The sequence below is a fragment of the Motacilla alba genome, chromosome 5 (assembly GCF_015832195.1).
Source record: "Motacilla alba alba isolate MOTALB_02 chromosome 5, Motacilla_alba_V1.0_pri, whole genome shotgun sequence".
NCBI lineage: Eukaryota > Metazoa > Chordata > Aves > Passeriformes > Motacillidae > Motacilla > Motacilla alba.
Genome location: NC_052020.1, coordinates 41,033,655 through 41,051,622, shown reverse-complemented (window position 1 = coordinate 41,051,622; position 17,968 = coordinate 41,033,655). Strand labels below are relative to the sequence as shown.

The following is a 17,968-nucleotide window of genomic DNA, read 5'->3' as shown; positions in this document are numbered from 1 at the left end:
AGGCTCAAGAAGTGGGCACATGGGAACCTTATGATGTTTAACAAGGTCAGCTGAAAGCCCAGGAGTAAATGCAGAGGAGGGCCACAAAGATGAGCAGAGGGCAAAAGCACCTTTCCTATGAGGACAGCCTGAGAGAGTTCAAACTGTTCAGCCTGAAGAAGGCTCTGCAGAAACTTCATTGTAGCCTTTCAGTACTTAAGGAGAGCTTTTAAAAGACAAACATTTTTGCAGGGCCTGTTGCAATTGGACAAAGGCTTATGGTTTTACACTAGAAGAGGGTAAATTTAGATTAGCTAGAAGTAAGAAATATTTGATTATGAGGGTGGTGAGGCACTGGCACAGGCCTTTGAGAGAGATGGTATGATCCCTGTAAATATTCAAAGTCAGGCTGCATGGGGCTCTGAACAGCCTGATCTAGTAAAAGAAGTCTCTGTTCATTGCAGGAGGGTTAGATTAGATGACCTTTAAAGGTCTCTTCCAATTCAAACCACTCAATGATTCTTACCAAAAGGTGTCCTCATACATATCAAGTTTTTCCCTTAAACTCCAGTTGCAAAACCAAAGAGGAGACCAACAATTAATTGCCTTCCTCTGCTGGATGCACAGGCAAATCCAGCCTCCAGGAGAAATGTGGAAACAGCTGGAATCAAGTTTTTAAAAACCATCTGTGGTTTTCACACAAACACAAAACTCATAAAAAGGGATAGAGTGCTTTAGAAAACACACTTGATGTCAAAGCTGTCCTTTGAATTATTAATGCATAACTTTAAGTGAAGTTCACAATAAGATGAAAGTTATTAACCTAATAAGTTACATGCATAATTAATTTCTCCTATGATATATGATTTGTGAAGTTCTAACAAAATGTGTCACAGAGGTTGTAAACATGAAAACTAGCCTGAAGCCAGAAGAGCTAAGCATATGCTAATTAGAGAACATATGAGAAATACACAGTAAGAAAAAAACTGAGAAGAGAGAGGAAGTGACAGCATTGCATATCTACATGGCATACTAGTGTCAGTTATGCATAACAGGAACTAGGCTCAGACAAGGAGGGAGAAGCAAGCACACCAAACCAAAGGAGAATGGAGACATTCAGTATTCTCATTATCTTAGATGAGGCTACTTTAAGACAAATCAGCCCTGAAATATAAATCAGTGAAATGGAGGAAAGCGCTCAGCTGACAGCTTATCTTGTTAGCTGAACGCTGAAGCTGCAGAGGAAGAACCCATTGTTAAATATGAACTCTTAATATGAACTCTACTTTCTTAGAGCTTTGCTTTGTAACCAGTTTTAGTATTGCAATTGTCTGTTTAGCCACTTCTGGACAGAATAAATAAAGTGGGCAGCCCCAGTAACATCATCTACTTGAGAGAGACAACAAACACCACAGTCTTGTCCTTTAGAAGTGGCAAGTCATCCGAAGGATCCTGGTTTATCAAAGTCTTGAGAAAGCTTCTTCCTTTTCTATAGGTGGTTTTCTTTACAGTCCTTTAAATCTTTGAGAAGGGGGATATGGCAGTCCCCCTCCTTTGGGAGGCTACAACCAACATTCCATTTAGTCAGTCACCATAAGGGATTATATAGGGCAGCTGCAGAAATACACACATGGTTACATCAGCAGCACTAGGAGAACAGATTTCACTTTAGCATCTCACTGGTCTTCTTAAGAAAAACTGTTGTTTTGAAGGCAGCCATAAAACAAGCAATAGAGTGTGAACTGATCTTAGTTAATTGTCTATTTGTTGGGAAGCTGTCCTAGCATCACAGAAGTTGAATCACAGGCTAGAAACCCATGTCAGAAGTGTGAGAGAACTGGCCCCTACATAACCAGAATAACCACCTCTTCAACCCACTCAGATATTGAGCTCATATTTCCTAAAACTTCCAAGTACCAAACCTCTCAGGCTCTGCTGAACTTTTAAGTGAGTGGTTAACAATATGAAGGAAACACTTTGCTTGCCCATTTTGCTGCCCATGCAGTAATCTTGCCAGAGACTGGGGAAAATTTTGTCATCAGAGCCTGTTTCAGATTGTTGCAGTGGTTTGGCCAAGCCAGCTGCAAACATGAAAACAACTCTTCTGCCCTCCTAGTGTTTCATAGCAGTTTTAGTCACCTCAAATGTCTTGCATTCCACAGCCAGATCTCTTCTCTGACGGAAGTTCAGAAAGCATCAGCATACTTATATTCACATCTATTCAGGGCTTGAAACCCACTGGAACACTTCACAAACAAAAATAAACTGGAAAAGAAACACTGGAAGGCAGCTGAGAAGCAGGATCAGAATGGTATGGACTTGACCAGCTTTCTGAAAAACCAGTGGCTTCAGTCCCTATTGCTGCTGCTGCCTCATGTTGGTAAGTGCATGCAAAAGCAGATTGTGTGCCTACCTCCTGCCCCAGTCAGGGGAGCATCTTGCCTCTGGCTGGCATCTCATTGCATTCAGCTATAGTTAAAAAGAGAAATCTCAAGGACAACCAATCCAGCCAGGATGTTCTGCCAAGGTCCTGTTCCTAGCTGAGGAAATAGTCCTCTCAATTTTTCTCAGCCAGATAGAGAGAGAGAATGTACACACACACCCCCACCCCCATTATCCTAAAGCCCGCAGGTGCCAGCAATCCAAATAAACGTAGAGCAATTAACAGAATTAACACAGCTTTAAATAGCTTGGCACACCAGATGCGGACTCCTAGCAGGGTTCTATAAAATGTAAAGTTATTACAGATAAAACCATTAATCATCTGTTCAGAGACTTGTTCTAGATGCAAAACCCATTTCACTTAAAATGGCTAATAATCAGAAAGAAAGGCACAGATTTAACTGGAATGATTATGCCATTCTCAAGCCCCATTTCCAAATGCCATTTTTCATCTCTGCCACCTTCCCAAATCTCTGTTCCTCTACTTGCTAATGCTGATACAGTAAGAATGCTTTGCAGGCATCACTCACAATTACCTCTCAGGGTGCTAGAAATGGGACACCACCTCTCAGCCTCTTCCATTTTGGACAGAGGAAGTTAGTGACTTGCACACTACACATTGCTGCTTTCCTGGATGGAGTTGCTACTGTTCATTCGTGGGTCACCAGCCCCATGCAGCTCACAGATAACTGATGCTCACCCTGATGAATTAAGTGTTGAACTGCTAAGATTTGTGCTTAGAAAATGCAAGCATTTGAATATTCCCCATATTGTGGCAATGTGAAGTCACCAGTAGCCACCGTATGCAATATAACAATCCTCCTGCTATTTCCTTAAGACCTATTCAAACAACTCCCATTTACTACATCTATGCCTAGATAATTACAGGAAGCAGAGGTCAAGGGCTGACCCTAACTCACCTTTGAGCTCTGCTGTTACCATTTCTAACACTTCCACTTATGGAACCATAGCTTAAAAAGCACTAAACCCTGTAAGTAGCAATTCAGAGCTAAAATTGTATCCTTCCACATATCTATATTAATCCCATTGATTTGCTTAGGACTCTAGATACATACACTGTTAATTCAAATTAAATTAATTCTGCCCTTGCAGTTTGAAAAAAGAAGGTAAATAAAACAATCCTAAAGCACAAATATTCAGTGCAACAGAAGTAGACCAAAGCCAGAGAGCAGCAATGACAAAGAACTAAAACAGAAAACATATCAGAGACTATATAAAACCTCCTTGTATTATACCAAGCCTGTTGCCTTTTCCGTGCAATTCAAATAACAAATGCAGCCCATTAGCTGCCTGCCCACTCCTGCGCTCCTCACCCTTGACAGCTGGCTCACTGCTACAGAGGAGTGGCAGACCTGGGCGGAGCTGTTCAGCCCACTCACTCAACATTCAAACTTCATCATCTTTTCCTGCCTCCCTTGCTCTCACAGCTGAGCAGTCTGGATTTTTGTGGTGGGTAACAGCAAAGCTGTTGTTATGGATGCATATAATCCAAGGTAACCAAGTTCTTTCAGTGTCATGCATGAAGCAAGTCAATAACACCATCAGAAACCTCACTTTGGTAGAGTAGGCAAGGGCTAAGCTACATAAGGAACAGAGGCTTTGAATAACCCCTTAGCTAAAGCAAAGCTGCAGCTAATAAAGAAATATCATATGCAAAGCAGCCCAGGACCTAAGCTTACAAGCCTTACCCAATGAGAAAACACTACCATATTTCCCTCCCCATCTATTGGGCTACTCAGAATTCTCTCAGCATCTTGCCTCCTATCATGTTGCTCTCAATTTCCAAATGCCTCCATTCCCACCTCAAAATTAAATCTTTCCAGAAGTGGGAATTTTTTCTTATTAGCTTAAGAATGTCATCAGCAGCTACTCAAAATGCTGGTCTGCATCTCCACTGCTTTATGTTGCTACAACAGTGGTACTTGAAAATCTGATGAAGGCTTTGTGTTGGATGCTCTGCAGATGCACAGAGAAAATGACTGACATTCTTGACTTCCAAGACACACACTATACAGCTGCAACAGGAGACTGAGCCCCCACAGCAGCAGCAATGCAATTGGAAATTTGAGGGTGAGAGGCAACCAAAAACTTTACAGACCTCTAGATCTGGAATTTAGGAATCAGGGTCATAATCATCATCCAGTCTATTTTGAAGGCTCTGGCAGAGAGTATTAATGAGAGACCAAGACAAGAACAAGTAATATTTTGAGGAGCGGGATAATATTCAACCTTTGGTTGTGCTTTGTCTGCTTCTACATAGGGCCACAAGCATCTCCCTTGTGGGAACCCAGGACATCCCTCTGGGTGTCCTGGATGGCCAGAGCCGCTGGCAGGGGGCTCTGAGACCCTGGCATGCAGCCAAAGACACACATGGGGTTTTGATCTTAGCCCATGGAGCAAGTTACTAACTCTGTATGAAGAATTACAAGCCACACACACACAAGTTTAGATAGCATAGTAGAAGTAATCACAAAGTGAAAGGAAGGATTTTTGAGTGCTGTACAGGGGGGTTTTAAGCCTTGTACGCAGGGGTCCAAGTTTTGTACATGGGGGTAAGGGGATCTAAGATGGAGGGATTTGGGTGTGCCCTGTCCTCTTTCTTTCTCCTTCCTAACCTCCATGTCTTTGGTGATGTTGGCACTCACAGATTGGTCTAGAGTAGAAAGTCACCATTCAATATAGATAGTAGGTATTGGGGGAAAGGTATAAACATGTAGTACGTAATGTATGATATAAAAGATGGCACCAGCCCCCTGGGAGGGCAGTGTGCCTTTGTCTGAGCTGCTGAACGGGCCACAGCAGTTCAGGAGAAGAATCTTTTAGATAACCAACAATAAACTACCTTGAGAACAGACAACAGAAGACTACTGAGTCTTTCTTCGAAGGCACGGGTTGGAGGAGAGACTTTTCCATCTTTTGGAGTCACCCCAATCCGGGACGTGAAACCCCACATCTGGCGTCCCTGGGTGGGCAGGAGACCCGACACTCCCTTTCTTTTTCAAATGTTAAATTTATTAAATAATACAGATAGGAAACAGACAGGCCCAAACACAACAGGACAGCTGGAGCAGCAGTATTGGATTAACATGTGTGGGCAATTAGTGCCATTCATGTCGTAACTTCCTCCAATGTACCTCAGTGCAATCCCCACAGTGTTGATTCCTAATACTCCTCTTATGCACTCCTGGGACTCTGTTAAGCCACTACTGTGGAAGGGGATTTTGGGCACCCAAAAGCTTCTGGGCCTAGGGAGGGGCTTTCACTGACTGCCTGTTTTTCTCTGCCTTCAGTTTTAGGCTGCCTTCCATCTGCACCTTCAGCATCCTCCCAAGTGTGACACTTCAGTCAGAAAAACTCATCCCCAAACAGAAATCACATCATCACTACCCATCAAATAGTCCTGAAAAAGACCTGGCTTGCAGATAGCATCTGATATTTACATACAGCAACTGGGCACACTCATGAACCATTCTGAAATCTGGCTCCTAGAAGTTAAATTGCAGACAGAAATTATCAAAGCTTTCACAGCTTTCTCCCATCACAGACAGATGGTGCCTGACCTCTGTAATAATTTCTGCCATATTCCACCCATATGCAAGCCTCACTGCTTCCATCAAGCTGTTAGTACCAATCAACATTTTTCAGAATTGAGATTTTAATAAAGCATTGATAAAAAAATTTGAAGATTTCAGAAATTCTCTCATGAATATCCATTCTATAGGGACCACCTTAGGCTCTTCTAAAGCATCTCCATCTGTACCATTTAAGTCCTGCTCCAAGTAAATCAAATCTGAGTGTTTGGCTCCCTAACGCCAAGAAATATTCTGATTCTCTCCCTTCCCTAGCAACTGGATATTGAAATACCATTTTCTCCTCTTTGCCAACACAGCTAAATGCATACCCTACCACTTTCCATCTCCATCCTTGATTACTAAAAACTCCTCCCTGAAGCCCTTGATTACACACAAAACACAGCTGTTTCTTGTTACCTTTCTTGTCCTAACCCTTTCTGGCCATGCGAGTTCCATTCAACCCCATTATTAGATTCTCTTCCCTTTCCACCTTCAGTCAGTGCTTCTCCCTTTTTAAAAATCACTATCTGTTAAAGCACTGTCACACCTTCCCTGTCACCCATTAAAATTATTTCTGCTCAATAGTCTCAAGATGTGTTCCTGTATCTTCTCCTATCCCATCTCTATATCTGGTTTCATCCATGATATGAAATGGATGAACCAGCTTCCCCCAAGATTTTCTCTAGAATGATTCATCTTAAGAATGAAGGTCCAAAAAACCTTAGATTCTGTGCAACTAGACTCAATGCAAAAAAACTTTGATTCAATGCAATGTCCGTATTTCATGTCTGTGTACTACCCTATTTGCACATCCTGTATGACTATTTTTCAGTCTCATTGCCTCATTACAGTGTCAGGTATACTGCAACACTGCCAGGATGGCTATGGAGAAGTGCAAAACAAGCATGGTTCACCACACATAGGGAACTCTTGAATTCTGATGAAAATAGAGGAAAAATCCCAACCTGAACTACACATTAAATACTTGTATTCATGATTTAGTTATATTCCAGCTACCAACTTATTGGAATCTGTTCAGTCAAAACCTGAAGTCCCAAAGGAAAGAAGAGACATGAGGATCTCTTCTATGGTAAAAGGAGGTACCATTAGGTCAGAAATTGTCAGACCTAAAGAAAACATTATCTAAATAATTAGACATTTAGATTAGTTTTAGGAAATATTATATAGATAGTACAGCAGAGGAGCCCTGAAACTCTTAGTTCCTTGCCAGGAACACATTCTTAGACACTCCAATTCCTTTTAGCCAAGGCTTACACTCTGCTCACATGAAGTATCTACCCTGCCAGAGCTGCCCCTCCTCCTGGCACCAGCCCAGGCTGAGTGGAGAAGTCCCTTCCTGCTGCAAAGGGGCAGAGGTGGTTGCTAGGCACTCTGACCCCTGCCACTTCAGCACCTGCATGTCATCTCAGAGGAAGTGGAAAGGCAATGAGCCACTCAAGGAGCCCTCTTAGCCCCAACATTAGCAAATTTGTTGGTGTACTCTCAGACTTATGCAGTCTAGAGGAAATACAAGAGCTTACAGAGGAAAGGCTGGAAGTTTCACCTCAAAGTCTGCATAAATCCCTTTAGCTTCCTAGGAAATTGACACATGCCTAGAGCCAGTCTTGAATGAATGCAGAGACCATTCTGCTTTAACACCTTCAAGAGATCAGCACAGGGCTTGGTAGGATGTTCTCCACCATTACAAACAGTGCAATCCACTCAGGGGTGTGCTGTGTCTCTGGTATCAGCAATTACATAGCTAGGACTTAACTATGAAAGAAGAGCTTTGCTCTACTAGAAAGCATAAACTGAAAGGAACAATATTTGGTAATAGTCTACCCTACCCCTTCATCTAACTTTCTTAGCTTAGAATATTTTTGGTAAAAATCCAAGCTCCTCCAGTACTGGCTAATAAGAGACTGAGCATCCTTTTTGGCCATGGAGAAAAGAAATGTAATCTTAAAACATAAGCTATGGGGACTGATTTATGAAATATGCTGACAAGCTACACAGAAAGCCAAGTAAAGTTCCCCATAGCCGGTTCTGGAAACAGACACATCACAAGCACACAAGCACTGCACTAACCCAGTTCTGCCTCCTCCAGGATCAAAGCTCATTGAAAGCATTACTGGACCACTACTATAAGTGGGTTGCTTTTAAGCACACCATAGCTCTACAGCAACCATCAAGTCAAGACATCTGTTCATACACATCTCCTGTCATTGCCTAGTCAAGTGAAGATTACAAAGCACATTTTGATTATCTGTTTTCTTCCTCTCATTCTCAAGCGGTTGCCTGGGTTTTCCTTCTCACAGAACATTATGAGCCTGGGATGACTATGTTGGCGGCTCTTAGCACATTGTGCAAGCTAACAGAATACAAATGATTATATAAATAATAAAGCTGCTGAAGATTTTCTTGTCACTGCTTTCTTTGCTCCATTGGCTTGACTTAAAGCACACATAAAAATGGCTTCTGCTAAGTGTTATGTTCATAGCATCCATAAATAAAATTAAGATCCTGATTTAAAGAGACACTAAGAGGCTGTATCTCCTCCTGATTTCAATCAAACTGGGATGCTCAGTGCCTAGGAAAATCAGGCCCAAGGCTCTATAAATGTAACCAGAAGGATTTGATCTCTGTATGGCAGTTTGTATTCAATCAGCAAAGTTTCATTTCCTATATAAGATGCTCACAAACTCTTCTCTAGCATATGTATATCCCTTTCATCCAGAGGTCAGGTAGGAGAGCAGCTTCAGACCCTAACAACTCTTCCTCACATCAGAGGCCTGGCACATAACATACAAACCCTGACACCGTGAGTTGAGCATCAGTAGGATGATGACCTGTCAAAGCAATTACAGCCACAGAACAACATCTAGCTCAGCATTGCTTCTTCCATGACTCCTATGTAAGCTTTTTATAACACTTTGTGGAGACATCAATATCTGTATCCCCATTAATCACAGTGATAATCACAAATTGCATTAGAAGAGAGAAGAAAGAAGACAAAAGATGACTGCAAGCCAGCAACAAAACTAAACTGTACCAAGTTTGGGATTTGGTCAGAACTTATCTTTTGTTTTGGGTTTTTTTCCAAGGATCACTTTTTTGGTTCCTGCTGCTAGCCAGGCAGTCCAATCTCTATTACCCATGTGTGAATTTTCTCAATGCTATGTGGCAAGTGCAGCCAGCCAGAGTACGACAACACAGTTTTCAGAACCAGCTAGCTCTTCCTGACCAATGCAGTCACTCAAGTGCACAGATTTAGCAACCCACTTTAAGGACTTCAAGATCACAGTTGTCTGTTTAAAATACTGTTAAGGCCACAAAACGACTTTGCCATGAGATGAGCACAGAATGGAGTGACAGGATAGTGCTGACTCCAGGCAGAGGTGAGACCTGGTCAGCACATCCTGAATAATGCATCCAGACAAAACTTCCCACTGTGGCGAATTTTGTCAAGAAGCCACTTCTACATGTATCACTGGGCAAAGAAAGATCCCAAAGATCCCAAGTTATGGGACAAATGGCATCTATGACCACTGAGAGATCCCCACCCTCCCCCCCCCATCTCCCAATCCTTTCCCCAAATGTGCCTCCATGGATACCAGGAACTTTGACTGTAAATTAAGCCACCATGACCAGGAACTTGAGATAAGATAGAGGTGATTCTATTGTCTAAGTGTTATCTCAAGCCTAGTGGGAGGTAAACAAAGCTGGGAGAGCAGAATGTACAACTCATAATGGACATAAAGAATGTAGAAATTATGGGCCACAAGGAAAGCAACTATGCTGAATCAGCTTGGACTGGGTTAAAGGTAATTCTTCCGTCAGGGGAGATAGTGACCACTGACTCGCAACCCACCAACTCAAGAAACCCACCATCTACAAAAAACAGAAAGACTGAGCGTGGGACTAATTAACATTAGAAGCAAGGAAATTATTTAACCAATAGAATGAAAGATGTGTGTAACTAATGAGCATTAATTCCTTTGTTTGAAAAGACATAAAAACAGTGAAAAATTTTGAGTGACCTCAGGCCTCCCACCACTGAGAAGCCCAGGGTGAAGAAGGACCAACAAGACACCACTGAATGCATGGGTGGTGACTATCTTCTGTTTAATCTGTCTTTCTCTTAAATCCATACTATTGATTTCAGCATAAGGTTTTGTTTGCACTTTAATTCAGGGAGAGGCATCTCTCAATAATGATATCATAACACAGTACACTTCATGTCCACATGCCATGTGATTGGCACACCTCTCTGACACACCCTCATGCTGCATTCTCCTTGCAAAATTTACACTTTTTATGCTACCTTCAACTTTCATTTTTCTGTTTTATTCGATTTCTGTATCTTCCTGGAAAATTCAGATCTAACTATACTCGCAGGTGAAATCCAGGACCTTAAAAAGTATTCTAAATAAGCTTCTGATTATGATTTTTTCATCTCAAAATGCCATTTGGTAATCGAAGGCCATTTGTCTTTTTATAATGGCTATTGCCATTTTAAGTAGTGCCTAGAAGATAGTAATGCTTTCTTATGAAGGGCTAACAGCTTAGGGAAGACACCTCTCCTACTACCATGAGCATTTTTTCTGTAATCCAAGCACTTGAAGTATGATTTTGCCCTTAAGTTCATGAGTTTCCAGCCTTCTGACCAGCTGAATGACAAGTTTATCTTTACAGAGCTGTTGCAGTTATCAGTATAAAATTAGGCATCAAGGAAGGAATTAATTGTGTAAGGCAGGAAAGAGTGATGACTTTAGCAAATCAAAAGCACAGAGACAAGAATTAATTTCAAACAGTTACCTCTTTGAGGCAGCCCATGAAGTTATTGCTTACTGGAGACCCAGGCAAATCAGCAGTACTGGGGCTCCCTCCCACGTAAAAGAAGTCATCTGAGCCCAGCATGGTGTAGTCCTCCTGTGTGTAGCCCGTGGTGGTTAGGATGCCATCCACAGAGATTGTCACCTGTTTGAGGGACACAATGGACAAAGAAAATCCCAGCAATGACCTTACAATCCTGAACAGAACAACTTATCTCCCCTATAATTTTATGCCAGTTTTATTAAGGATTTTGTTGAGATTTGATATGTTTGTTTTGGTTTTTTTTTAGTTAAGTTGAGCTCTATTTTCTGGTCTGATTTTCCCACAGAGAAATGCTTCAGCATCTGCTTCTTCCCTTTCTGGTGCATCAGCACTCTCAGGCTTACCCAACAGCCTATCCATCCAGATGCTTTCCATCTATTCAGGCCAGAAAATATAACTGTCCTTGAAAGACATTTCTCATATTAGCTGATTTTATGATTAATTAGAATTTATTTTAATGATTACAGTTAGTTATGGTTGTTAGTAAAAAAAAAAAACACTAATGAAGACAAGGTTGGTATTTTTTATTTTTTAAGTTTCTTTTGCTCACGGCACACTGACAATCATGCATTCAGGGATAGGGGGAGAGGGAACTCACTTTCAATACATTATGGATGTGCATGCCATGTACCTGGACAGACACACACCCACCACCCACCACAAAGAAACAAACAAAAAAACAGAAAAAAAAAAAAATTTAAAAAAAAAAACCAAAACAAAAAACCTAAGAAAAAAAATTTCAAACTAACCCATAACTAAAACATAAGCAGAAAATAAATCAAAATATAATAAATTAAAATAAATCAATCACACACCAACAAATGCGATAGAAGTGGATATGAGAAAGAAAGAAAAAAAGAAAGGAAGAAAGAGCTACAAAGCGTGCACACACTGCACTTTGACCTGTCATGCTAATATATATGAGGTCCAGAAAGATGATAGGAAAAAAGCAAAACAGAGAGAGAGAAGGAAAAGAAAAAGGGAAAAACAACCATTTCACACTCGCATGCAATCAAAAATAAAAATACCAAACGAATTCCATAATAACAAAAAAACTCAAAACAAAACAGAAATGTCCCCAAAATCTCTAACCACAAACACATGGAGGGTGAAGGGCGACAGAAGGAAAGGGTGGGAGAGGAGGAAGTGAATTTGATGTGTTTTGCTTAGATGTTGTTAGTGGTTGCAAGGGAAGATGGAGGAAAATAGATCGAGGCCAGGAGGAGACGGGCGAGTCACCAGACGTGGACATGCCATGCAGAGTGTGTACTGAAACAAACAACCGGCTGAGCTCCTGTTGGCCACGCAGGTAGAGGTCAGAGAGAGAGAGAGAAAGTGAGAGAGAGAGCAAGAGGGAGAAGAAGGAGAAAAAGCAGAGGGAGGGAAGTAGGGGAAAATCATGAGAAAGAGGACAACTCTGGCCAGTTTGCCCATAATAGCCATTGTCACAACAAAAGGGCGAGAGAAAAAGAGAGCCTTCACCACCACGGACTAGAGGCCCTGCAATGGTTCTGATCTAGAAACCTTCAGAGTAAAAAAAACACACTAAGCTAAAAGCCAAGAAAAAAAGCCAAATGAAAGCAAAAGCAAAAGAAAGAAATCTAAAGTCAAAAACAAGGGACAAAAAACCCCAACAATTTATCACCGAAAAGGAAAAGAAGAACTGAAGACAGAGGTGAAGAAAACAATGAAAGAAATGTCCAAACCCTATTTCCAGAAGAGCTGTGTTAGTTGCTTTTGATGCTTATTTTTCTAGTCAAAAAGAAGAAAGGAAAGAAAAAAAAAAGAAGGGGGAAAATAATGTGTTTTCAATTAAATTAGAATAAAATTAAAGGAAGCAGTAAGTATAAAGGAGGGGGGGAAAAGAGCAGGTAGGGGGAGGAAAAGGCAGGTAACACACGGCAAACCCAAAAAAAGAGACAATAAGAATGATATCTACCAGACAATGTAGTTTGTTTACCATAGCGTGTCCAATGCCTGAGTGCTTTGCGGAAAAGGGGGAAGAAAGGAAATTAAAAAATCGTGAACAGAACGATTGTTAATTAAAATAACTAAAAGCAAAGATGAGTCGTTAGGGTGTTAGTACATTAGTTGGTTAGTAAAAATGACACATTGCATGAATGATCTAGTGTTAGTTTTCCAAAAAAAGGCGTGGGGCACCTGAGACACACAAAGTGAGAAAGAGGACAATATGACCAGGACTCTATGGGGAACCATGCCTTTTAGACTGTAAAGAAACAGGGGGCTGCCTACTCTTTACTCTTCCCACCCTGATATTAGTCATTAACTTCAACCCTCATACACATTATCCAGACCTGAAGAAATGTTAAAACAGTGGAATACTTACTCTTCAAATGCTCATCAAGGTGCTTCCCTCAAACAAGAACCTTATGCTCAGAGATATACCCACAGAGTACACAGTTTGCCCCTTCAGCACAAACCCAGCCATGACTCCCTTCTTCCACCCACCACCACACCAGCTCCTCTTCCAAGCTCCACTACCCTCAAGTGCTGCAGAATATCACAAGGCCAGTATTTCCTTTGGCTGGAGGATGCAGATGAGGATGAGTCCAAGACTCTGTGTCTTCCTTCCAAGTTTCCCAGTCTGCAGGTTTCTTTATAGCAGCTGAGTTTGTGACTCTCAGGAGAAGCACATAACAGTGTCTGTGCTTGGCTGTTTGCCTGTAGCTCACTTCTGTCATCCAAGATACAGGAATTGAACCTCTCCTACTGCAGGGAGAAACGTGTCAAGAAATTGTGTAGAAAGAATTGTGTCCCTTCTGTCCAGGTTGAAGACAGAAGATTGACAAGACTTAGCATCCCTCCTGTTTCACTGCATCTCTACTACACAGGAGCTAGGAGAATTTACCGGTTGGTTTGGTTCAGCAGAACTTTTTTAACCTGTCCCAAGGCATGCAGATGTCAACTGTTAGAACCTACACTCTGCTTTGTGTTTTAGCAGTTAAGGAATATAGATCTTCATAGTAGATTTTGCATTGTGACTAGCTTTAGTGTTAATAGGGAAGGGCAGCCTGTGCACACTCCAAGTCCTTGTTCCAGTGTGATTGAAGTTGTCAAGAATTATACTAAATTACACAAGCAAGATCTACGCTGCCTCGTGTAAAAACCATCTGCTTGCAGGCTTCAGAGTTGTGCACTGACTAGGGAAACAGATTTTTGAAGACTTTGTGGCATTGAGCACGAAGTCCCAAGGTTATTTGCCAATGGGAATGAAATCATAATAATGCCTGTACTTGGAAATAATGAGCACAAACTCCTGAATTCTTCACCAAGGAAGTCTTACTCACAGCAAATTGTTGTGTTAGTAAATTTATTGTCACAAACAAGGGAGTTGAAGTATGGGACAGGGAGAAGAGCATGCTAGACACAACACGGAGTGTCAGCAGCAGACCTGAAGACAGGCACAGGAAGTCTGACCTTCAGTCTCCTCTGTTCCTCCTCCCACCAGACCACACTGCCCCAAAGATGCTCTGAAAGCCCCAGTAAAATTCAGCCATGATCCTATTGCTAAGTAAAGGTTTCTCACAAGGCAGAAAGAGGGCTTAGTTTTAACTGAAATAATAAGATAAATAAACAAGAAGATTTGCTTTGACATTAACAATCACTACTCAAGGGAATCAGTGGATTCACTTGGTTCGTCTCTAAGGAGATTAACTGCTGTGATAGTCATTTGATCTAAAAAAAACAGCCCTTAGTACACTCCCAGCTTAGCTACAAAATATTTAACAATTCCAAAAACCACTAGGCAAAAGTCCAACTATTTAAAGTTCTACTCTAATTCTAGAAACAGCCAAAAAATTATGCAAATCCCCCTCCCCTTTCTCTTAGCCCCCAAAAAAGCAGAGGAAAAGATTAAATGGCATCCTGAAGGTGCTGATAGTCCATTTAGCTGGAATTGCTTAGCTTTAGATAATATTCTTGGAATGTCTAAATTATTGCTTTTAAAGTTCATTTTAAAGAGAAATATATCTACCTCTAGTGCAATATTTTCAAGCAATTACAAGGAGGCTACTGATTTTCTTATAAAGCTTCAACATTCAGAGGCAATATATTTTATTGGAGTTTTATGTTTGGTTTTGGAATGGTTATTTTTAAGGAAACACGAGCACAGCTGGAAACAAGACTTTCTAGTGAACTATATTATACTGCAACATTACAGGTGAATTTATGTCAGTAAAGACATCGAACCAATAATCTTTTACATACAAAATTATTTAGTTGATACAAAATTATATTGAATGACAACTTTTAGGACTATCATGGCTGCTCTGCCTCAAGGCCTCATCAGTTCCAATATCTGGGCAGCTTTAGGTTCTGGGTCAATGTCTTGATTTTGAGACAGATCAAAAGTTAAAATGCAAGTATCCAGGGAAAAGATGACTAAAAAAAAATCCAGCCTTATTCATATTTATTGGTTGAATTGTATTCTGTCATTTTTAACTATAGAAATGGACTCCAAATCACCTCTGCTAATTAAATGTAATTTGATTTGAAGACAGGCCTTTCTTTGCAAAGAGCCCATCCATCTCATTAAAACATCCTCTCTCCGCCGCCCAGTCAAGTTGAACCCTTTAAGAATTCAGGATCATTTAGAAACGTTCACAGTGAATAGATCAGGACGCTTAAACATTTATGGTGCTGCTTAATTGGCAAGGGACTACATCTACTATCTAATAATCACCAAAGTACTGCCCTGGACTCATCAAATATGAAAGGCATAGACAAGATTTCCATTTTCCTGGTCCACTTCTGTGAACCAATTAAAAAAATCACTAGCTAAAATATTAAGAAAAAGAATGTGACAGCTTCCAATCCACAGTTTTGTTTGTGACCCTTCACCTTCTGCATCTTCAAGATCCAAACCAATCCTGGCATGAAGCAAGGACTAATTTTGCTTCTGGCACATTTGCCTGCCGAAATTTATTTCAAATGAAAAATAAAAAGTACGATTAACTAAAATGGCCAATAAGCTCTATTGAGATATTCAAGGACCAGCTGTTCTGAATCTACCTAGTATAATAAAAGAAATCACATCAAATAAAGCCATATATTCTGACCTTTCGAGACTGACAAACCTAGACCAGTTGGTGCATCTCCCTCTACTGTACTGATGGGAAAGGTTAAACAAAATAGGATCATTAAGACCCATCCACTGCATAAGAAATGAAATTTTCATCTGTATATAAACTATTGAAAACAGATTGATTTTTTCCATAGGTAAGAGTTCTGTAGTCTCATTAAAGTTTGATGATGGATTTTTTTTTCAGACCCAGACATCCTAAGCATGTAGAAATACAAGGATTTACATGGGAAAGACAAATAAAAATCTTCAGCCCCAAGCCCAAATATTGAGAAGACATGAACTCCTGATAACACAAAAATTATCCCCTGACCTCTACTAGTAGAGACTTTTTCTGATTCCTGGCACTGATTATCCTATACTCACAGAGACTTTGCTGTTAGTTAGTGTAAAATGCTACCACAAATTACATTGTATAACCGTATATAAAGCTGTTTAAAGGTTGTGCTAATATTGAGATTAATGAGAAATAAACAGGTAACATTGTATTCACAAATTGATTTTTAATTTAATTTTAAATCTTAGTTTACAAGCTATTTCTCCTCCTCTACCAATCAGTAAGACATCAAAAAGTGCCTATTCACCATGTAAACCTCATTTATTATGCAGCGGATGGTGCTTTATGACTTGATATATTTACCAGCTTTCAGAGCAAAGTTATTTAATTTTATCTTATCTATTTATGCATGGATTTATATTTCATGAGAAAGGCTTGAGGATTTTAAGACTAGCTTACTACCAAATACATCACCTGATATAGTTGTCTGCTAGGAAAAGCAGCATGTAGATGTGCAAAATTACAGTGGTAAAATCAGAAAAACTTTTCCAAAGTGGAATTGTAGGGTGCTGGATTGATCTGAGTTTGCATGGGGCTTTTTGATACTTCCACTTTTCCAGTCCTCACAGCAAACAGAAGAGTCTCAAGGTAGAGACAAGAAATAAAGTAGAATCTCATTATAGAAAGAAGGGGAAAAAATCAAAAAGAAGAAAAGAAGAACAGAGAATCAAGAAGACTCAGAGAGACTCCAGCCAATTAATTCCAAAGCTATAAAATTAAAATAATTACACACATACCCACCAGCCTGCACACCTGCACACTCATATGCACACACAAAAGAAAAGGAAAAGAAAAACAAAAGACTTTCAGAATTAGAACTGTGACATCATGGCAATGGTTAAACCAATTAACAAAACTGAGAGAAAAAGGAGAGAGGTGTAGAGCGTTGGCTGTTGGTATTAGGCTCTATTCCCACAGTAATTAAATGCAACAAGAATATTACTGATAAGATTGAATCATAATTAAGGAATAATAAAATTTAAAAGGGAGAACAGAAAAAGAAAAAAGGAAAAGGAGATGAAAGTAAAGTTATGTCACAAGTTTTTATTATTAAATCAAACCGGGAAAAAAACAGAAAATTAATAAAGTGGAAATGAAGATATTGCAGGAGGGATAAATTCCCATCAACTAATGGTTTTTTTCACTACCCTTTAGGCACCAAGATCCAGAATAGGTGGAGAAACTCTAGCAGTAGGACTGAGCTTCCCCATTTCTCCATTACTCTCTCCCATCTGCCTGTCCCAAAAAAACAAAACCAAACAAAACTCTCCCCAGCGCTTTCTCCCCTTCACCATTACCTGCCGCAGGTTGCGTGTCACCTTAACGTCGTGCCACGCGTTGTCATTGAACTTGCCATTGACCGGCTCCACAATGGCCTCAAAGGCCCCCGACCCCAGGTTGATGACCAAGGAGACTGCACCGTCTTTCAGGGCCAGGTTGACGTAGTCAGCTGACTTGCCCGTGTGCAGAATGAGCCCGTTGCGTTGCCACGTCTTGAAGGAGAGCGTGATCTCATCGCTGCTGCTCTGGATGGGGTTTTGCGACAGGTCATAGCAAAGGTACTCGGAGCCACGGAAAGTGGCCATATTCTCATCTCGCGCTGGAAAGGAAGGGAAACAAAAGATCTATTCAGCCGTC

At 40.6% G+C, this 17,968-nt stretch overlaps 1 protein-coding gene across 21 annotated transcripts in view; it reads right to left on the bottom strand.

Moving 5' to 3' along the window:
• Positions 1-17,968, bottom strand: part of NRXN3 (neurexin 3) — a 961,434-nt gene that overhangs the window by 690,878 nt on the left and 252,588 nt on the right. For 17 of the 21 annotated variants that reach the window (XR_005257043.1, XR_005257044.1, XM_038137596.1 and 14 more), the window contains 3 exons: positions 17,629-17,930; positions 12,832-12,876; positions 10,833-10,994 (listed from right to left, as the gene is read on the bottom strand). Coding sequence is in view for 19 of the 21 variants with exons in the window: in XM_038137596.1 (XP_037993524.1) it covers positions 10,833-10,994; positions 12,832-12,876; positions 17,629-17,930 (509 nt within the window). In the remaining 2 variants the exon portion in view is untranslated. The remainder of the gene's footprint in view (positions 1-10,832; positions 10,995-12,831; positions 12,877-17,628; positions 17,931-17,968) is intronic. The other 4 variants (XM_038137615.1, XM_038137604.1, XM_038137605.1 and 1 more) reach the window with 2 other exon arrangements.